This window comes from Bubalus bubalis, chromosome 1, assembly GCF_019923935.1.
Source record: "Bubalus bubalis isolate 160015118507 breed Murrah chromosome 1, NDDB_SH_1, whole genome shotgun sequence".
Classification (NCBI taxonomy): domain Eukaryota; kingdom Metazoa; phylum Chordata; class Mammalia; order Artiodactyla; family Bovidae; genus Bubalus; species Bubalus bubalis.
This window is the reverse complement of record NC_059157.1, coordinates 90374076-90397521: the sequence shown is the minus strand read 5'-3', so window position 1 is coordinate 90397521 and position 23446 is coordinate 90374076. Positions and strand designations below refer to the sequence as shown.

Below are 23446 nucleotides of genomic sequence, written 5' to 3'. Positions count from 1 at the left end.
AGTCATCCCAAACCAACTCCCATTCCCTCAGGTCCATGGAAAAACTGTGTTCCACAAAACCAGTCCCTGGTGCCCAAAAAAGTTGGGGATCACTGCTACAGGGGTTGTGTTGGATAATATGAAGTTCTATAACTACATACTGAAATAGATTCAAGCTGATTTTATTTAATTTAGGTGCAATTTTAGGCTATTTAAAATTGACCTGAGGCGCCAAGGGAACCTGAGTCAGTTTCTGAGCAGATGAGAGAATTGTTCCAACTTAAATTGCTAAGCCCCTTGGTTACTTGGCTGAGCTTATTTCTGTGTTTTAGAGTCTATATGTATTTTGGCTTCACACACAAATTATTAGGTGGGGATTATATTGGGCTCCATCTCATAGTTTCTTATTAAAAATCTTTAATTCTCCCTTTTGGACATTTGAAAACAGGCAGAACAACTCAAGTTCATGAGAAGAACCAGGTAAGAGATTCCTCCATTTTAACCTTTTGCATTAATCATACCAATTCCTCCCAAAATTTATACAAGCACTGAACAGAGAAGGGTTGTCCTTGCTTTTAAAGTATTAAAAGCTAAAAAATACTGACATCCAAGCTTAGAGCTGCTGAATTATCATTAAAAGAGGGTGACCTAGAATTCATTAGAATATCAACCTTAACATCTGTTAAAAAAAAAAAGTAGTCTCATCAGATAGGAAACATATGGGTTAAAAAGTGCAGGATTACATCAAGTTCAGAAATTTTTACACTTAGAAAGAAATACAGTTAATATCTTAAGAGCTAAAGAATAATGAAATCCTGTCAAATGACATGACAATCTTGGCAGGGATTGCAGGTTTTCATTAATAGGCAGAAAAGACAGGTAATTTTAAGTATGACTCCAGTTGGGCAAGCGCCTTCCCAGTGCTGTACAAGTCTTGGAGACAGCCTGTGTGAAGAGCTTGATGTAAGGATTGTAAATAACAGGAATCAGCATGTGTCATTAGGGTCACTGTCAAGAATACTGCCCTCTTCAGGGCAGGATTGATCAGGTTTGATCAATCCTTAGTTGGGGAGCTAAGATCTCACATGCCTCACAGCCAAAAACCCAAAACATAAAAGAGAAGCAATATTGTACCAAATTCAATAAATACTTAAAAAATGGTCCACATCCAAAAAATATCTTTAATAAAAAGAACCACATCTCATTCAGTAACTGGATCCTTTATCTCAATAAGCAGACTAGATGTTCCTGGTATCATTTGTCATAAACAAATCATCTCCTTAACAGTAAGTCTATTTTAACATGGAAAGAGTCGAGCTAAGTACAGAATTGAGAGGAATCATAATGTTGATATTTGTGCCCTAAGGAACTATGCATGTGCAGCATTTTAGGTATTTATAATTTTATAAATAATTTTATCCATGCAGATTAGTCTAAGCGCAATTCGTAAGTGTGCAACTGACCAACAAATTTACACTTTTGAGTTTCAGTTACAATCTCATTAAGTTTATACAGAATTGGAATATTTAAGAAAACAAGTTTCACCACATTAATAAACTTAACAAATTAGATTTGTAGTAATAACAACTTGAGGATATTTGTTGGTTAATTGAAGTGCTGAAGAATATAAAAATATTTAATTCATAAAAACAGTGAAGAAGTGTAAAGGGAAATCTAAGTAAGTTTAAAATTGTGCCCCAAATATTAAAGCCTTCTTAAAACTGAGTGTTAAAATTTTCTAGACTTAAAAATAGAATAATAATATTTATAAAATGAACTTAAAGTTATAAGAATGGCTTATCTTTTTTCATTTTTATTGGTTTGGTCCAGGAATCCAATCACTATTCTCTGTACATCTCCTGAAGCACCTCTCCAAACTTAAAGCAAACATCTCCCTTTATTGCCATTTATTTAGGAGAAATTTTTTTTTATTATTCATGCATGTCCTCTATTCTCTCAATCTTCTCAATCTGGAAATCACATTAGATACAATATAGAATTTCTGGATTTATTCTCCCTGTATATGAACTTCTTTTTCATGCTTTTAAATCTATTGACTCCTTGTACTGGGAGAACTTGTCATTTCTCAGCTTTTATTTTGGCTGCTCCTGCAGTCCCCCATGACTCTTGCATCACCTTCTTAATCCACATCTGAGATATGATCACTACAACCTTAACTAATGAGCGCTGAGTTACATGATGAGGAGGACACCAAGATGGATCATAACCTGATCTCCTGCTTCACCAATGAGCTGGCAGTTGGTGCCATGCAAGGCTAAAGTTTCGTAAGAAAAGGCAGTTACAAGTCACAAAAATGGCTGAGGAGGTATTACCACATCCACAGCCATGTTGATATTGCACTGAGTTATTTAGAGTCTCTTTCCCTTGGTTATGGCATGTCAAGCATGGGATACCTATGAAGAGGTTTGGCAAAAGCTCAGGCATTGAGGCTGGTTTTTTGGAAGAGTCAAGATAAAATACAAACAAAAGTAAGGGAGGATGCTCTTCCTTTATCCCTTCTTTGGTGAAGGTTCCATAAAATTATAATAATGGTGTTTAATTTATTGCTCATTGCAGGGACTAGAGGCAGATAGCTCCAAACTATGAACTTAGACCTGAACTAGAAGTTCTTCCTCTGAGAACTCACTTGTGTTCTCTCTGTGCAGAAACTGCAGGAATGGATATTTCTGCTCTCTCATAAAGACTGGTAGTATATTTACACTTAGTTTTCAAAATTCCAGCCTTAATCTCACTCATGCTAATTATCCTAGAGTTCCTGCTCTGGGCTAGGTACCAGGGATGCCATTTTCATGCAACTGCAGTTGATAGCTTACTCTTTTGAAATAGAAATTTGCCAAAATCATATAAACTTGCTGGGCTAGGGGAAGAAACCCAAGATACAAGACACACATGGGGCAGAATGCCATGATCATCTGGGACCACAGTGTGTGAACATTTCGCATGTCAGAAAGGTACTATTGAAAGGGTCTATTGCATTGGTCAAGATAAACCTTTAGTCAATCACATCGGCTTTTTATTATTATTATCCTTTTCATTCCTTCTCTTCCTTCCTTCCCTTCTCTCTTTGTTTTGCTCTTATTTGCAGTATTCAGTACCATTGTGGCACGCAGGATCTTTAGTTGCAGCATGTGAACTCCTAGTTGTGATACGTGGGATCTAAGCCCTGTGCATTGGGAGCATGGCATCTTAGCCACTGGACCACCAAAGAAGTCCCCAGCTCTTTTCAGCCCTTACATGAAAAAAATAAATATATCTAGTTCTTTGACCTAAAGAATCCACTCACCTCCCTCCTTAGTGTCATATGATAAGACCAGACTGAGGTGATTTCAAGATTTGTCAGTGCTTCTGGAATGCCAGGGAGCTTTGGGTTGTAATTGCCCATATGCCACCTCCAGCTATCTGCTAGACTGCCTCTTTTCCTTCATATTCAGGTTAACCGTCACAGACTCCTGCGGTGCTCCTTATCTTTTCTGTCACAGCACAGACTGGCCTTTCTAATACGTACTAAATTAGCTTTGATTTTGTCTGAGAGCCTCGAGATTCGTAAAATATGCCAGCTGGAAGCTGACTCATCCAATTCAATTCCCTAACTTCAGAGAGTTATGGTAACTGTTAAAACCCTACAGGCTGGTGAATGGTAAAGCTAGAATGGGAAAGGATTTCTGACTCTCCACTGGGGGCTACTTAGTCTACTGACGAGGGAGGGGCACTGACTGTTTACCCATGTATTCCATAAAAGGCTTCTCCTTGTTTTAACCCTTCAGTTATTTCAGCAGAGTGGATGGCGTGGTGGCCATACAAAGGCATGTGATGATTTTTTTCCCCCCTGTGGATAACGTCCTAACTCTCCTTTCCTAGATTTCCATGGCTTTTTCACCATGTGCCCTTCTATAACCGTGGATCAGCCCTTTTCTCTTCTCTAAGAGAGTGCACCACAGGATGACTTCCAGCTTGCTTTTTCCAGGGGAGAACACAGGTGCTACAGAAAGAGATGTCTCACGAAAAGGAATCATAACATAAAGGTGGAATACAGTTGAATAACAAAAACAAATATCTAAGGTGTTTGAACCAAGGTCCATGCATTCATTTATTTCTCAAGGTAGCAAGAAGATAAATCAATTGAAATTCCATCTATAATGAGTTACAAATGATAGTAAGCCCGGGAACCTTGAGCATATATATCTATAAGGCAAATAAAACAAATATTTTTCAGAATGGGGGCATCACACTTTAGCTAATCTGAGGAGAGCCACTCCAAGCCCCCAACACCATGACACCAAGAATCATTCTCAACTGATTGTTTTCCAAACAAAAGGTGAAAAGGCAAATCTGTGACTAATAATAATAGAAGAAAATTTTCATCCAGAAAGACTGGATGCCCATCAAAGTCACATCTCTTCTTCTGATTCTTGTTCTCGTTCAGCATTTTTCAGGAGTCCAACTTCTGAGGGGCAGAACCTCGTAAATCGAGATTTAACCAACCTGAAGACAGAATGAAAATCATCTCGTATTATGCTGTTTAAAATTAAACCCCCAAATTATCTGTATCTATAATACAACAAACCCCAAATTATCTGTGCAAATGGAAGAGGTACCCCCAAAAATAAAAATCACTTTTATTTGTCTTTGGAGCTACCTGCGAACATTTTGTGGATTAAAGCTGCATAGGAACAAACAGACACAATAAAGCTCTAATATGTAATGATTGTTTGCATCATATTCAAAATTTATAACTTTAATAATTTCTAAAACAAGCAAGAGACTCTCTGAAGTAAGCCCAGACAAAAGAGCTCAGCTGTGTGTTAAAGAAGCCCTCTCTAAGAAGGAAGCACACAAAGGCATCTCCTTCCCCACGTCCAGCCTCATGTCAAGTCTGGGCTGTACTGCAGCCCTTACTGTGTCTTCAGAGAGCTGCTTCTGTGCTGGCCCCAAGCTGCTCTATTGCATGTGATTGGCCTGAATGCATTCAGAAGTTGAAAGAAGTGACCTCTATTCTAACTATTTGCATAGATTAAGAGAATCTGTAGGTGTGGTTGGGAAATTATCATTTTGGCATTGGAAGATATGAAACTTCTTGGTGGCAGAAACTCAGCAGGCTCTTTTGTTCTCTGATATAATAAAAACTAGGTAAAGCTTTTCCTGTGCAGGATTATTTGTGAAGACATCTCGCTGTGACTATGTCAATAAAACATAGCTAACTTTCAGAAATACACAATATGGAAACAAACTGATAAATAAAATCATTCTCATTTTTTGAAAAAATGTCACTAGCCTATCTATATCTATACACTTGTTTCCTGCCTTTCTTCTCCCACTGAAGGTCTGGCCCACCCCTCACAATATACCTAGTTTTTTCTTGTGCTCTGGATCGCACTGGAGTATGAACTTCCTAAGAACAGAGACTTCATCTTATTTACTGCCCTAACTCTTGTCAGTGTCTAGAATGATGTCTAGTACACAGTGCCTCACCACATATTAATGATTTAATGGGCTTGTGGAACAATCTTCCAGGAGTTATATTACTCATCTTGTTGCTGTTGTTCAGCCACTCAGTCATGTCAGACTCTTTGGGACATCATGCACTACAGCAGGCCATGCTTCCCTGTCCTTCACTATCTCCAGAGTTTTCTCAAACTCAGTCCATTAAGTCAATGATGTCATCCAGCCATCTCATCCTCTATCACCCACTTCTCCTCCTGCCCTCAATCTTTCCCAGCATCAAGGTCTTCTCTAATGAGTTGGCTCTTGGCACCAGGTGGCCACCAGAGATAATTCTTCAGTCACTTGCAACTCACCATTACCCATTAATTCCTCCAACACACAACGGAGCAGTATCAGTAACATCTATTGACTTATCAAGAGCCAAGAAAAACTACTCAAAATCACTTGGCTTGATAATTAGTTAACCATTGACCTTGCTCCCAATGTCCTCAACTCTTCAATGCACTATTATCATGAAAGGCTAATACTTCTAACTAAGGTGACAACTGGGACAGTGTGTCATTTTTAATCCCACACAGTCACCTCCATATTGCAAAACCTGAATATGCACTAAACGAAAGGAATTAGTTACTCCATTCATTCGATTTATTCCTGATGACTCCTAGAAAATAAAGAACTGTCTACTTATTACCAACTAATTGTTAACACAGAATCTAAGGACTCCTCCTGTTCCCCACATCTGCTCTCTGAGCTGTATCTGTTGCTGTTGTTGTTCAGTCATAAGTCATATCCAACTCTTTGCAACTCCATGGACTACAGCATGCCAGGATCCCCTGTCCTTCACTATATCGGGGAGTTTGCTCAAACTCATATCCATTGAGTTGGTGATGCCATCCAACCATCTCATTCTGTCACCCCCTTCTCCTCCTGCACTTAATCTTTCCCAGCATCAGGGTCTTTTCCAATGAGTTAGCTCTTCATATCAAGTGGCCAATGTATTGGAGGTTCAGCTTCAACATCAGTCCTTCCAATTAATATTCAGGACTGATTTCCTTTAGGATTGACTGGTTTGATCTCCTTGCTGTCCAAGGGACTCTCAAGAGTCTTCTCCAGCACCACAGTTCGAAAGCATCAATTCTTCAGCATTCAGCTTCCTTTATGGACCAACTCTCACATCCATACATGACTACTGCAAAAACCATAGCTTTGACTCTACAGACCTTTGTTGGCAAAGTAATGTCTCTGCTTTTTAATATGCTGTCTAGGTTGGTCATAGCTTTTCTTCCAAGGAGCAAGCATCTTTTAATCTCATGGCTTTTAATCTCATCTTTTAATCTCATGTCACCATCCACAGTGATTTTTGAACCCAAGAAAGTAAAATCTTCCACTTTTTCCATTTTTTCCCCATCTATTTGCCATGAAATAATGGGACCAGATGCCATGACCTTAGGCTTTTGAATGTTAAGTTTTAAGCCAGCTTTTTGGGTCTCCTCTTTAACCTTCATCAAAAGGTTCTTTAGTTCCTCTTCACTTTCTGCCATTAGGGTGGTATCAGATTGGGGGATAGAGTAATAAAAGGAAATGCAAATAATTTTTAGTTCCTAGAATCATGCAAGTGCAGAAAATTAAGGTCAGGGTATGTCTGGGCTTTTGCTCCCACATGTTCTCTTCAGTTAATATAAGAGCAGAGCTGAGACTCTGGGTATACTTCCAGAGTCGATCTGGAAATCAAACTTTCAAAAGGCAAAGGTACAATCTGATATGAATTTGGTCATTTCTATTTTGTTCTTCAATATGGCTCACAAGAGTCGTCTCCTTGAAGACCAACCTGAAAATGGGTAATATTTCTCCATCCATCCAGAGGGGCTTTTGAAATAGTTCTGTACCACAGTGGTGTTATATATGAAATACAATAAAGATTTCATAACGATAGGTCTGTCCTATGAGCTGTCATGAGGAGAACAGCAGGCATGGGACTAGATGAGGCAATCCTTAAATCATTGTTCTGGAAAGCTGAAAAGCACGCCTTCATTTTTCAGAGAGTTGGGAGGTAGGAGTTTCATAACCCAGTTTTGTTTCCATGGTGATCTTAGTGCTCTGTCAAATAAATTCTGATAGAATGTCCTCAAAACCCATCAGCTGTGACTGAGTTACAATCCAGTTCACAGTCAAACCATGATGAACAGATTTTCAAAACTCTTCATGACTACAGGAACTGCATATGACCTCACTGAAAGTTAGTATTTATTCTTCGTGATATTCTTTAAGCTACTGCTTAATGTTATATAAAAATACATTAGAACACAAGTTCTTGGCCTTATATTTCAAGAGCAATATGAGAGTGAAACTTAAAAGCATATAAAACGTGATTTCCAAACAACTGAACACTATTTGAGTAGTTCTGAAACAGATCTGTTAAAACAGAAATAAGTGTCTATTGAGTACCTATATAATTTCGACAGTATGACAAGAGCTGTGAGAGATATGAAAAAAGGTCTTTTCCTGCAGGTGAGCAATCTAGTTAGCAGATAAGACTAACCTGAGCTAATAGTAAATATCACAAGATAGATCACAACTGTTAAAATGTGTATTAGAGACTAAAGTACTGTAAAGCTCATGAAGGGAGATAAGCAAAGACTAAAACAATCACAGAAGTTTTCACAGGACAGATGAGCATTCAATTAGGATATGCCAGGTAGAGGTAACTATGTGGTCAATAAGTCAAAGGTTCTGGGTAAGGAGAGGCAACTGAAACAGTAAACATGGAGCTTCTGGTTTCTAGAAAACTATAGGTGGATAAGAGATTCATTAGTGGTCTGAAGGTTTTTGAAACAGGAAGAGACAATAGTCTTCTTTTGGCTCTGGATGGGAGCTGACATGGGGTAGAGAGATTGCTTGAATGCCGGCTTTATTCTTGGAGGCTGCACAGCCCCTAAGGAGATGAGGCCCAGAAGTCAGCCTAAAACAACAGAGGAAGAAGTCAAGTTTCACTCAATGACAGAGTGAGTCTTAACCACCAGCACATACACATGCTTTGAGGGAACTGAAAAGGACTAATAGAAATCACTCAGTGAGAAGGTAGAATTTGCCAGCACCCATGGCACTTAGACCTCTGTACTATGCTGTGCTTAGTTGCTCAGTTGTGTCTGACTCTGCGACCCTATGGTCTGTAGCCCGCCAGTCTCCTCTGTCCATGGGGATTCTCCCAGCAAGAATACTGGAGTGGGTTCCCATGCCCTCCTCCAGGGGATCTTCCCAACCCAGGGATCGAACCCCATGTCTCCTGCACTGCAGGTGGATTATTTACCATGTTAGCCACCAAGGAAACTTAGACCTCAAGTAGGGGGTAACTACAGATCAAGGTAGGCTGACCCAAAATATACGAGAGACATAATGGGAGCTAGACCAGGAAAAGATTTCCTCACCCAGAGACACAACACCAAAGCTCTTTAGCAGTGAAGCTCAAAGAAGCACAGAGCAGGAGAGATAACCTGGGTAAATGTCTCGAGAAAGGACTAGAAAGCTAGTTCAGGCAGAGTCTGAGACCCCTCTGGTCTAGAATCAGCTACTGTAATTTAGGAATTTAGAGAACATGCTAGATGTGTACTATCCAATATGGTATCACTATGCATATATGAATATTTAAATTAATTAAAATTAATGTGGCAGTAGGCACATGTCCACCTGCAATGCAAGAGACCTGGGTTCGATCCCTGGGTTGGGAAGATCCCCTGGAGAAGGGCATGGCAACCCATTCCAGTGTTCTTGCCTGGAGATTCCCCATGGACAGAGGAGCCTGGTGGACTACAATCCATGGGGTTGCAAAGAGTTGGACAGGACTGAGAGACTAAGTACAGCACAGGCACATGTCAAGTGCTCAATAATCACACACAGCTCATGTCTATATGATGACCATAGATATAGAACAATATTCAATCAATGCTAAAGTCTGAAGGATTGGAACCTGCATGATTAATAGTTGGAATCAGCCAGGCCAACTGTGGTTTGGCATTACCTACCATGCTAATAGAAATAATAATGAACCATACTCGCTTCTTTCATTCCGACAATCCTTTAAGCTTCAGTTTAATTCTCAATTGTGAGGAGGCCTCCTCTGTGTTCCAATAGTGCTTTATTCTTACACTATTTCCATTTATCATACTATATTTAAACTGTCTCTCTCTCCCCATAGGGTCTATACCTTATACACTTTTTGATACAGAAGAAGGAGAACAGGAACAAGAGGAATAATAAAAAGAACAAGAGTGAGTGGGGGAGGTGGTTCAAGATAGCAGCCTAGGAAGGTCCTGAATTCACCTCCTCCCATGGACACAGCAAATCTACAACTACATAAAGAACAATTCCCTATTAAAAAAAAAAAAAAAAGACCTGAAAACTAGCGAAAAAGCTCCTCTACAACACAGGACAAGGTTCACAATGAGATGGGTAAAAGAGGCAAGAGACATGGTCCCATCAAAGACCCCACCCCCAGTGTGAAGACTCACAATCAAAGAGATCTCACAGATACAGAGCTTCTTCCTGAGGAGCAAGAATTTGTGCCCTATATCAGGCACCCAAATGCTTGGGACTTGCATTGGTGAGATGAGCCCCAAAACATCTGGCTTTGAAAGACCAACAGGGCTGATGTCGAGAAGAGCCAAAGGGGTGTAAGGAATAGAGATTCCATTGTGAAAGGGCTTGCATGCAGCCTCACCCACTTGGCCATACAACATAAAAGCCACAGTTTGAAAAGTGTCTAGACCATACATGAATGGAATTGATTTCCTAACCTTAGAGCATCTACTAGCAAGGAAGAAATCTGTTAGGATTCTCTCCAGGAATGGAAGCACTGGCAGGTTCCATTTTCGCTTTCTTCTGCCTCTACTTTGCTAGTGCCAGCACTAGCAGCCACCATTTTTGCACTCTTTTTCTAACTTGCTAGCACCAGTGTTAGAAATCAAAGGAGAAATTAAAAAATACCCAGAGATAAGTGTAAATGGAAATACAACATACCAAAACCTAGACAGCAAAAGCAGTTCTAAGATGAAATTTCTTTATAGCAACACAGGTCTACCTCAAGAAATAAGAAGAAGTCAAATAAACAGCCTAAATTTTACATCTAAGGGAACTAGAAAAAATGAACAAAGAAAGCCCAAAGTTATTATGAGGAAGGAAATAATAAAGATCAGAGCAGAAGTAAATGAAATAGAGACTAAAAAAGCAATAGAAAAGATCAATGAAACAAACCGCTGGTTCTTTGAAAAGATAAAATTGGCAAACTTTTAGCCTTACTCCCTAACAAAAAAAGAGAAGACTTAAATAAATAAAATCAGAATGGACTCTGTGGGAGAGGGAGAGGGTGGGAAAATTTGGGAGAATGGCATTGAAACATGTAAAATATCATGTATGAAATGAGTTGCCAGTCCAGGTTCGATGCACGATACTGGATGCTTGGGGCTGGTGCACTGGGACGACCCAGAGGGATGGAATGGGGAGGGAGGAGGGAGGAGGGTTCAGGATGGGGAACACATGTATACCTGTGGTGGATTCATTTTGATATTTGGCAAATCTAATACAGTTATGTTAAGTTTAAAAATAAAATAAAATTTAAAAAAAAAAAAAAAGAAATATAAGAGGAGAAATTGCAACTGATACCAAAAAAAAAGTACGAAGGATTAAGAAAGTATTATGAACTGTTAAACACCAAGAGATTGAATAACCTGGAAGTAATGAATGGTGACTGCAGCCATGAAATTAAAAGACGCTTACTCCTTGGAAGGAAAGTTATGACCAACTTAGATAGCATATTCAAAAGCAGAGACATTACTTTGCCAACAAAGGTCCGTCTAGTCAAGGCTATGGTTTTTCCTGTGGTCATGTATGGATGTGAGAGTTGGACTGTGAAGAAGGCTGAGCACCGAAGAATTGATGCTTTTGAACTGTGGTGTTGGAGAAGACTCTTGAGAGTCCCTTGGACTGCAAGGAGATCCAACCAGTCCATTCTGAAGGAGATCAGCCCTGGGATTTCTTTGGAAGAAATGATGCTAAAGCTGAAACTCCAGTACTTTGGCCACCTCATGCGAAGAGTTGACTCATTGGAAAAGACCCTGATGCTGGGAGGGATTGGGGGCAGGAGGAGAAGGGGGTGACAGAGGATGACATGGCTGGATAGCATCACTGACTCGATGGACGTGAGTCTGAGTGAACTCCGGGAGTTGGTGATGGACAGGGAGGCCTGGCGTGTTGCGATTCATGGGGTCTCAAAGAGTCGGACATGACTGAGTGACTGAACTGAACTGAATGAATAAATTCCTAGGAACATACATCTTCCAAGACCGAACCATCATGAAATAAAATATCTGAATAGATCAATTACTATGAAAAAGACTGAAACGCTAATCTCAAACAAAAAACTCTCAGTGAAGAAAAGTCCAAGACCAGGTGGTTTCACTGGTAAACAGTACAAATATTAAAAAAAGATTTAAATACCTATCCTTCTCAAACTTTCAAAAAATGTAAGAGAAGAGAATGCTCCCAAACTCATTTCACAAGGCCAATATTACCCTGATGCCAAAATCAGACAAAGATATCACACAGGAAAATAAAATTATAGGCTAATATCGCTGATGAACATAGGTGCTAAAATCTTCAACAAAATATTAGCAGACTGAATTTAAGAATGCATTAAAAGGATCATGTATCCTGATCAAGTGGGATTTATTCCAAGGATGCAAGGATGGTTCAACATCCACAAATCAATAATATGATACATCACATTAACAAAAAATAATTAAAATCATATGAATAGATGCATTTATGATTAAAAAAACCTCTCAACAAGTGGGTATAAAGAGAAAATACTTAACCTAATAAAGGCCATATATGACATGCTCACAGGTAACATACTCTGTGATGAAATCATGAAGGTTTTTTCCTTTAAATCAGGACCAAGATAATGATGCTTACTCTCGCCACTTTTAGTCAAAATAGCATTGTAACTCAGAGCATTTAGGCAAGGGGAAGAAAAGCATATAAATTGAAAGTGAAGAAGTAAAACTGTTACTATTTGCAGATGACATGATACTATATATATATATATATATGACTTCCCTTATAGCTCAGTTGGTAAAGAATCTGCCTGCAATATAGGAGACCTGAGTTCAATTCCTGGGCAGGAGGATCCCCTGGAGAAGGAAATGGCAACCCACTCCAGTATTCTTGCCTAGAGAATCCCCATGGACAGAGGAGCCGTACAGGCTACAGTCCATGGGGTTGCAAGAGTTGGACACAACTTAGAGACTAAACCACTATATATATATAGTATATATAATGTATGTATATATATGTATACATATAATGTATGTATATATATGTGTGTGTGTGTATATATATATATATATATATATATATAATGTAAAACCCTAAATACTCCACCAAAAAAAACAGAACCAATAAATTCAGTAAAGTTGCAGGGTAAAAAATTAATGTGCAAACTCATATTTTTATATACCAACAATGAACTATCAGAAAGAAAAGTTAAGGAAAAAATCCCATTTAAAATGGCATCAAAAAGAATAAAATATAAAATACACGCAAACAAATTTAAGGAGATGAAAGATCTACGTACTGAAAACTATAAGACACTGATGAAAGTAATTGAAGAAGACACAAATAAGTGGAAAGATATTCCATGCTTATGGATTGGAAGAATATCATTAAAATGTCCATATTACCCCAAACAATCTATAGATTCAATGCAATCCCTACCAAATTACCAAAGGTATTTTTCATAGACATAGAACAAACAGTCCTAAAATATGTATGGAATCACAAAAGATCCTGAATAGCCTAAGCACTCTTGCAAAGGAGAACAAGGCTGGAGGAATCATGCTTTCTGATTTCAGCCTATACTATGAAGTTGTAAAATCAAAACAGTACGATATTGGCATAAAAAGATCCATGTCACAGAACAGATAGCCTAAAAATAGACCCACACATAATATGGGCAGTCAATTTACAATAAAGAAGGCACAAATACAAAGTAGAGAAAGGCCAGTCTCTACAAAAATAGTGCTGGGAAAACTGGATAGCCACATGCAAAAGAGTAAAACTGGACCACTGTCTTACATCATACACAAAAATTAGCTCGACTGAGATATTTATATAAGTTTATACTATTTTATACTTTATGTAATAGAATATTGCTCAGCCATAAAAAAGAATGGACTGGACCTTAAGGGTATTATGCTAAGTGAAATAAGGCATAGAGGAAGAAAAATACCATATGATTTTAGTTATCTGTGAGATCTGAAAAACAAATGAATAAACAAAACACATAGATACAGGGAACAGACTGGTGGTTGCCAGAATGTGGAGAGGTGGGCATAAATAGATGCAGGGTATCAGGAGGCACAAACTTCCCAGTTATGAAATAAATAAGGCTTATAGTTTTCAAAGTATAGGTCTTGTGTCTTCTTCAGTAGGTTTATTCCTACTTATTCTTCTTAATGAGATGGTAAATGGGGTTGTTTCTTGAATTTCTCTTTCTGATCTTTCATTGTTAGTATATAGAAATGCAACAGATTTATGTGTACTAATTTTGTGACCTGCAACTTGACCAAATTCATTGATGAGCTCCAGTAGTTTTCTTTAGGATTTTCTATGTATAGCATCTTTAGGATTTTTTGTGTATAGCATCATGTCATCTGCAAACAATGACAGTTTCACATCATCTTTTTCCAATTCGGATTCTGTTTGTTTTTCTTCTCTGATTGCCATAGCTAGGACTTCCAAAACTATGTTGAATAGAAGTGGCAAAAGTGGACATCTGCCGGGGTCCAGCCCCGGCTGATCCAGGGTATTCGAAGCGGCGACTTATTTATTTATAAATATTTATCAAAGATATAAAGAGTAATAGAATAAGGATAGCTCAGTAGGAAAATTCAGTGGAGAAAAGAAGCTGAAATAAGGATAGCTCAGTGAGGAAATTCAGTGGAGAAAAGCAGCTGAAATAAGGATAGCTCAGTAGGAAAATTCAGTGGAGAAAAGAAGCTGAGTGGCTTGGTTTACGCGGAAAATCAATATAACCCGTGACACCAGGTTAGCTCTGACCACGGAGGCCGCAGGCGCCCTCTCGAATAGCGGAAGGTGCCCCACCTTTAGACACCTTCTCGAGTGGGTCTTAGAAGCCCAGGCAAATAAATGGTCGCAGAGGACATCCACGCTCCAGATGGACACTCAGCTGGAATTTGGGAGAGAGAGTGACATGGGGAGACCAAGTTTCAGTGAACAAGGCCCGCACTTTATTTTCCAAAGTAGTTTTTATACCTTAAGTTATGCATAGAGGATAATGGGGGAAGGGGTAGAGTCATGCAGCAAGCCAGGCTTTTTTCCTGTAAACTTATCATATGCAAAAGTTCAGGTGATAGACATCATCTTCTGGCCCGGAGGCCTGTTAACATTTTAAGAAACTTATCTTTTTCTAAAGGTGATTATTCCAAAGTCAGGCGCCAGCCTTCCAAAAAGCATTGAACAAAGCTGCATTTTACATTTCTATACACCCATTATATCAATCAATACACTGCCAAGGACACAGTAGGAGTATGGAGACTTAGCAGCAAACATTGGCCCAACAAGTGAAAAACCCTTCACCAATACAATTTCTAATCAATCTTTTAACTACTCAAAGGAATCTGTGTTTAGGCAGTTTAGAACATCTCCTGCCTCTCACAGTTGGGAGGCTCTGAACAATCACATGTGGCCGGAAAAACCCATTCAGGCAGGCTAGAGGATTTCCAAAGGAGTTTGTAGGTTAAACACTGTCACACCCAGGAATTATTAACTGGAGCTGTGAGCTAACTCTTTTTTCAGAGAGAGGTAGTGGGGGACAGCCCCCCGTAAAGTCAGAGGTGTAGGTGAAAGCACAAAGCAGAAAGTAGGCAGACTCTGGTTTTGGGGGTAGATGCTCGAGAATTTCCAGGGGGACTCCTGAGGCTCGATCCCGCCTTTGCGTATGCCGAGCCTCCTTCCTCATGACCTTTGTCATGGGCGGAGTGCCTCAAGCTGGCTCCCGGCAGTGATAGAATTCCAGTTGAGCTATTACAGATCCTCACTCAATATGCAATATGCCGGCTCCCAGCAGACATCCTTCTCTTGTTCCTGATCTTAAAGGAAATGCCTTTACCCTTTCACTGTTGAGTATAATGTTAGCTGTAGGTTTGTCATATATGACCTTTGAGGTATGTACTCAAATTATGTTGAGGTATGTACCCAAATCCCAAAGAAAGGCAATGCTAAAGAATGCTCAGACTACCACACAATTGTATTCATCTCACATGCTAGTAAAGTAATGCTCAAAATTCTCCAAGCCAGGCTTCAGCAATACGTGAACCGTGAACTTTCAGATGTTCAAGCTGGTTTTAGAAAAGGCAGAGGAACCAGAGATCAAATTGCCAACATCCGCTGGATCATCGAAAAAGCAAGAGAGTTCCAGAAAAACATCTATTTCTGCTTTATTGACTATGCCACAGCCTTTGACTGTGTAGATCACAATAAACTGTGGAAAATTCGGAAAGAGATGGGAATACCAGACCACCTGACCTGCCACTTGAGAAACCCATGTGCAGGTCAGGAAGCAACAGTTAGAACTGGACATGGAACAACAGACTGGTTCCAAATAGGAAAAGGAGTATGTCAAGGCTGTATATTGTCACCCTGCTTATTTAACTTGTATGCAGAGTACATCATGAGAAACGCTGGGCTGGATGAAGCACAAGCTGGAATCAAGATTGCCTGGAGAAATATCAATAAGCTCAGATATGCAGATGACACCACCCTTATGGTAGAAAGTGAAGAGGAACTAAAGAGCCTCTTGATGAAAGTGAAAGAGGAGAGTGAAAAAGTTGGCCTAAAGCTCAACATTCAGCAAACGAAGATCATGGCATCTATCCCATCACTTCATGGCAAATAGATGAGGAAACAGTGGAAACAGTGTCAGACTTTATTTTTGTGGGCTCCAAAATCACTGCATATGGTGACTGCAGCCATGAAATTAAAAGACGCTTACTCCTTGGAAGGAAAGTTATGACCAACCTAGATAGCATATTCAAAAGCAGAGACATTACTTTGCCAACAAAGGTCCGTCTAGTCAAGGCTATGGTTTTTCCAGTGGTCATGTATGGATGTGAGAGTTGGACTGTGAAGAAAGCTGAGCACTGAAGAACTGATGCTTTTGAAGTGTGGTGTTGGAGAAGACTCTTGAGAGTCCCTTGGACTCTCAAGGAGATCCAACCAGTCCATCCTAAGGGAGATCAGTCCTGGGTGTTCATTGGAAGGACTGACGCTAAAGCTGAAACTCCAGTACTTTGGCCACGTCATGCAAAGAGTTGACTCATTGGAAAAGACTCTGATGCTGGGAGGGATTGGGGGCAGGAGGAGAAGGGGACGACAGAGGATGACATGGCTGGATGGCATCACTGACTCGACGGACATGAGTTTGAGTGAACTCCAGGAGTTGGTGATGGACAGGGAGGCCTGGCGTGCTGTGATTCATGGGGTCGCAAAGAGTCGGACACAACTGAGCGACTGAACTGAACTGAACTGATGTACCCAAATTATGTTGAGGAATGTACTCTCTATGTACACTTTCTGAAGAGTTTTTTAAATCATAAATAGGTGTTGAATTCTGTCAAAAGATTTTTCTGCTTCTTGAAATGATCATGTCACCTCACACCAGTCAGAATGGCCATCATCAAAAAAATCCACAAACAATAAATGCTGGAGAGGGTGTTGAGAGAAGGGAACCCTCCCAGACTGTCAGTGGGAATGTGAATTGGTGCAGCCACTATGGAGAACAGTATGCAGGTTCCTTAAGAAGCTAAAAATAGAGCTATCATATGATTCTACAATCCCACTCCTGGGCATATACCCAGAGAAAAACACAGTCCGAAAGGATACATGTACCTCAATGCTCATTGCAGCACTATTTACAACCACCAAGACATTTAGGAAGCAACCTAAATGTCCATAGACAGAAGAATGGATTAAAAAAATTGTGGTACATATATATAAAGGAATATTACTCAACCATGCAAAAGAATGAAATAATGCCTTGTGCAGCATCATGAATGAACCTAGAGATTGTCATACTGAGTGAAGTAAGTCAGAGAAAGCAATATCATATAATATTGCTTATACATGGAATCTAAAAAGAAAGGACATGAATGAACTAATTTACAAAACAGACATAGACTCACAGACTTAGAGAAGGAACTTATGGTTATGGGGGGAGGAATGGGGGATATTTAGAGAGTTTGGGGTTGACATGTACACACTATTATGTTTAAAATGGATAACCAACAAAGTCCTACTATATAGCACAGGGAACTCTGCTCAATTTCCTATAACAACCTAATGGGGAAAAGAATTTGAAAAAGAATAGATACATGTATATGTAGAACGGAATCACCTTGTTGTACACCTGAGACTAAAACAGCCTTGTTAACCAACTGTACTCCGATATGAAATGAAAAGTTAAAACATGAAAATAAAAGAAATAAATCATGGGAATGTTATATATAGCATGGTGACTATAATCAATAATATTATATTGTAGATTTGAAAGTTGCTAAGAAAGTAAATCTTAAAAGTTCTCATCACAAGAAAAAAAGTGTTTGTAAATGTGTATGGTGACAAATGGTATGCTGCTGCTGCTGCTGCTAAGTCGCTTCAGTCGTGTCCAACTCTGTGTGACCCCATAGACGGCAGCCCATCAGGCTCCCCCATCCCTGGGATTCTCCAGGCAAGAACACTGGAGTGGGTTGCCATTTCCTTCTCCAATGCATGAAAGTGAATGGTATAACTAGGCTTATTGTGGTGGTCATTTTGCAATGTATATAAAAGTTGAATCATTAGGTTGAACACCTGAAACTTGTATAACGTTGTGGGTCAGTTGTGTTGTATTTAGTTGCTCAGTCGTGTTCAACTCTTTGGAACCCCATGGACTGTAGCCCATCAGGCTTCTCTGTCTATGGGGATTCTCCAGTGAAGAATACTGGAGTGGGTTGCCATGCCCTCCTCCAGGGGATCCTCCCAATCCAGGGGTCGAACCCAGGTCTCCCACATTGCAGGCGGATTCTTTACCACCTAAGCCACCAGGGAATCCCCAAGAAATACTGGAGGGGGTAGTCTATGCCTTCTCCAGGGATCTTCCTGACCTAGGAATTGAACCAGGGTCTCCTGCATTGAAGGAGGATTCTTTCCCAGCTGAGCTACCAGGGAAGCCCCATGCCAACTGAACTTCAATTTAAAAAGAAATCTATTACAGGAACCAGAAAAAAAAAAAGAACAAAGACAAGAAAAAGAAGAATCTTCATTGAGTTCTTATTATGTTGTAGGCAGTTTAAATACATGATTTTCATTTAGGTCTCCATTTTTTAAACAACAAAACTGATATTTAAGGTGATTAAATAATCTACCCTAAGTTATATAGCTGACAAGCAGCAAAGCTAGAATATGGGTTCTTAGCAATCTGTATATTGCTCCTCATCCATCATGAAACATTGCATCAAAGTCCTTGTAAAAACATGGATCATTTAACTGAATCTTACTGTTAGAAGGATTGCAGTAAATGTCAAATTAATCAGATACTCAAACTTAATGGGAGACATACATGTTTGTCAAGAATGACCACAAGCTTGGGAAATTCCATAACTGAGGTATGCATGGGGAAATGGAGGGGGCTCACTGCAAGTATGGGGAGGACCATGTGGAAAAGAAAACAGCATATGCAAAGACATGGAGGCACAGAAGGGTGTGTTGAAGGGTGATGCATAGATTAGGAGCACAGCAGAGGCACTTTTGAGCTATTCCAACTTTAAATAAGCATTTATTCTTTTTATTGGAAATGTCTGTGTTTATAGACAATTTTCTGCTATATTACTCTGTTTTGTGGAATGCTAAGGAGTGAAATACCTCTTTGAACTTAAATTTCAGTACTGTTGAATCTTGATGATCATATACCAAAAAATAGAACTTCCACGAACAAAAAGCACTAACTTACCAGGTGACAAAGACATAAATTGCTCCAACGATGATAATGGCTGTTGCATAATGCCAACAAAAGCATATGGAGAGAAACATAACGTTGTCATGATCCATTAAATCCCATGCAGGACCTCCACTGGGAGGATAAAGGATAAACCCAATCTGTAATTTAAAACAAGAGCACACATTAAGAAGTACCAGCCATATTCCCAAAGATGGTGCAGTTAAAAATGTTTCGTTTCAAGATTAATGGTAACATAACTCCCATTATCTGAGATGCTACAGATAAGAAACTCTACCTGTTTTACTAAAATGGAAAATATCTACTAGTTAATACTTTTGGGAAAATGTTAAGGATATTTATAGATCAATTTTCGAGATATGAATAGTAATCATCTCTGGATATTGGTGGACTTTCAGATAATATGTTAGGATTCCAAGTTGCTCAGCTTCACTAAATTATTTCAAAGTCAGAGTTTTGAAAAACAGGTTTTAAAATAAACAAAGCCTTTAATCCATTTTGAGTTTATTTTTGTGTATGGTGTTAGAAAGTGTTCTAGTTTCATTCTTTTACAAGTGGTTGACCAGTTTTCCCAGTACCACTTGTCAAAGAGATTGTCTTTTCTCCATTGTATAGTCTTGCCTCCTTTGTCAAAGATATGACCCAGAGGGATGGTATGGGGAGGGAGGTGGGGGTTCAGGATTGGGAACACTTGTACACCCGTTGCGGATTCATGTTGATGTATAGCAAAACCAATACAATATTGTAAAGTAATTAGCCTCTAATTAAAATAAATAAATTTAAATTTAAAAAAATAATAAAAAATAAAATAAACAAAGCTCATGGATAACATTATATTCATACTGAAAGCTTGTCTCCTAAGATCAGGAACAAGACAAGGGTTTCTTATTTTACCAATTCTACTTAACACTGTACTAGAAATTCTAGCCAGTGCAATTAGTCAAGAAAAATTGATAAAGCGCATCTACATTATAAAGGAAGAAGTAAAACTATCTATATTCACAAATGACATGATCTTATATACATATAATTATAAAGAATCTACAAAAAAAACTATTAGAGCTAATAAATAAATTTAGCACACTGGCAGGATACAAAATCAACACACAAAAGATGCAATGAACAATCCAGAAAAATTGTTAGGAAAACAATTCCACTAATAATAGCATTGAAAAGAATAAAATATTTGGGAATAAATTTAAGCAAGGAGGCTTAAGATTTGTACCTTGCAAACTACAAAACATTGTTGAAAGAGATCAAAGAAGATCTAAATAAATGGAGTGTAGCCAGGGGTCGCAAGAGTCAGACACAACTTAGTGAATAAACCACCATTACACCATACATAAAAATAAACTCAAAATGAATCAAAAACCTAAATATAATAACTGAAATCATAACTCTTAGAAGAAAACACAAGGAAAAAGCTCCATGTCCTGGGATTTGGTACTGATTTCTTAGACATGACACCAAAACACATCAAAATTTAAAACTTATGCACATCAAAGGACAGTATCAAGAAAATGAAAAGACAACCCTTAGCATAGGAGGAAATTTTGCAAATCATATATCTGATAAGGAATTGATATCTAGAATATATTAAGAACTCCTAAATCTCAACAAAAAGCCAAAAAAAAAAAAAAAAAGGCCAAACAAAATTTTAATGGGCAAAGGACTTGAAGACTCGTTTCCCCAAAGAAGGTGTTTAAATCCTCAATAAGCTCAAGAAAAAAAGTATAAACATCATTAGTTATTAGAGAAATGCAAATCAAAACCACTATGAAATACCACTTCACACCCTCTAGAATGGTATTAATAATAGTAAGTAACAAGTGTCGGTAAGGATATGGAGAAATTGGAATCCTTACACGTTGCTATTGAGAATGTAAAATGATACATATATGCGTGCCCAGTCTTGTCTGACTCTTTGTGACCCCGTGGACTGTAGCCCTCCAGGCTCCTCTCTCCATGGGATTTTCCAGGCAAGAATACTGGAACAGGTTGTCATTTCCTACTCTAAAGGACCTTTCCAACCCAGGGACCAAATCCATGTCTCTTGCATCTCCTGCATTGACAGGCAGATTCTTTTCCACCGTACCACCTGGGAAGCCCATAAAAATGATACAGCCATGTGGAAAACAATTAGACAGTTTCTCAAAAAGTTAAATGTAGAATATCATTCTAGATACTGTATTTACCCAAAATAACTGAAAACAGGTATCCAAACATCTACACAAATGTTTAAAGCAGCATCATTCACAAGGGCCACAGCTGAAAACATTCCAATTGTCCATCAACTGATAATGAACAAGCAAAATGTGGTATTTCCATACCACAGAATATTATTCAGCCATAAAAATGACATTAATTTATAATACAACATGGATGAACCTTGAAAACATTATGTTAGAGAAAGAAGATAGCCACAAAAGGTAATATATTGTATAGTTCTGTTTGTATGAAATAACCGGGATAGGTAAACCATAGAGAAACAAAGCAAATTAGTGGTAACCAGGGACTGGAAGGAAAAGAAAAGGGAATGACTGGTTAATGGATCTGGGGTTTCCTTTCAGGGTGATGAAAATATTTTAGAACTAAACAGAGGTGAGAGTTGCACAACACTGTGAATGTACTAAATGTTGCTGAATTATACACTTTAAAAAGCATAAAATGTTGCTAGAGGGGAGAAGATTCCATGGATGAGAGAATTGCTGAGGGAGATTAGAGGTACAAATTTCCAATCACAGAACAAATGAGTTCCAAGTATGAAATGTACACTGTTGGAAATATAGACAACAATTATGTAATATCTTTGTATAGTGGCAGATACTAGATCCAGATACTACACGGATATTAGATCTGAGGGATCATGTTGAAATGTATATAAATATCAAATCACTATGTTGGGCATGAGGAACTAACATAGTGCTCTAGGTCAGTTACACTTCAGAAACAAACTCATAGAAAAAGAGATCAGATTTGTGGTTACCAGAGGTGGGAGGTGGGGGAAGGGGAATTGGATGAAGGCAGCCAATGGGTACAAACTTCCAGTTATAAGATAAACAAGTGATATAATGTACAATGTGATCAATATAATTAACACTGCTGTATGTTATGGAAGTTAAGAGAGTAAATCCTGAGATTTCTTATCACAGGAAACAATTTTTTTCAATGTCTTTAATTTTGTTTCTACATGAGATAATGGATAGTCACTAAACTTATTTTGGTAATCATTTCATTATGTAAATGACATCATTGTGCTGTACATCATAAACTCATACAGTGCTGTATGTCAATTATTCTTTAATAAAACTGAAAAAGCAAGGAAGGAAGAGAGGGAGGGAGGAATTTAATTCTGTTATGTGAATTTTACTCCAATAAGAAAAGTAAGATAAATAAATGATACATAGATAGATAGAGGAACAGATGTCAGGTTTGAGATCTAAATGAAATACAAAACCAAGATAATTACATGGATAATTGTACAAAAGTCTACCATATATTAGCTAACTATGTGTCAGTTACTGTGCTTAGGAGGTTTCTCTACTATGGCCCTTCAATAATATATTATTATCCCAAGTTAATGTAATGTTATCCTCATTAACAAGATTGGAAAATTGGGTGCTTTAGTAATTTGCTTCTGATCATAAATCTAATAAATGTAATCTTACTGGGGGGAAAAAAAGCATTTTAGTTTATAATATTGAATGAAACCATTTCTGTTGGAAATTTCCAGTAATATGAATAAATCAGGGAAAAGTAAGAGTTATGCCTTAATCACATGTTCCTATTTCCCATTTGAAAGGTTACCCTTTAGGGAATTCCCTGGTGATCCAGCAGCTAAGACTCTGTGCTCCCAATGCAGGGAGTCTGGGTTCTATCCCTGGTCACAGAACTAGATCTCATGTGTCACAACTAAGAGTTTGCATGCTGAAACTCAAG

At 38.5% G+C, this 23446-nt stretch overlaps 1 protein-coding gene across 5 annotated transcripts in view; it reads right to left on the bottom strand.

Annotated features, from left to right (window-relative positions):
* Positions 1 to 4055: 4055 nt before the first annotated feature.
* Positions 4056 to 23446, bottom strand: part of LOC123464564 (transmembrane protein 45A-like) — an 82927-nt gene continuing 63536 nt past the window's right edge. For 2 of the 5 annotated variants that reach the window (XM_045165249.1, XM_045165246.1), the window contains 2 exons: positions 19502 to 19647; positions 6928 to 8401 (listed from right to left, as the gene is read on the bottom strand). In XM_045165249.1, coding sequence (XP_045021184.1) covers positions 8251 to 8401; positions 19502 to 19647 — 297 coding nt within the window. In that variant the 3' untranslated portion in view covers positions 6928 to 8250. Of the gene's footprint in view, positions 4483 to 6927; positions 8402 to 19501; positions 19648 to 23446 lie in introns of those variants that run through there. The other 3 variants (XM_045165250.1, XM_045165248.1, XM_045165247.1) reach the window with 3 other exon arrangements.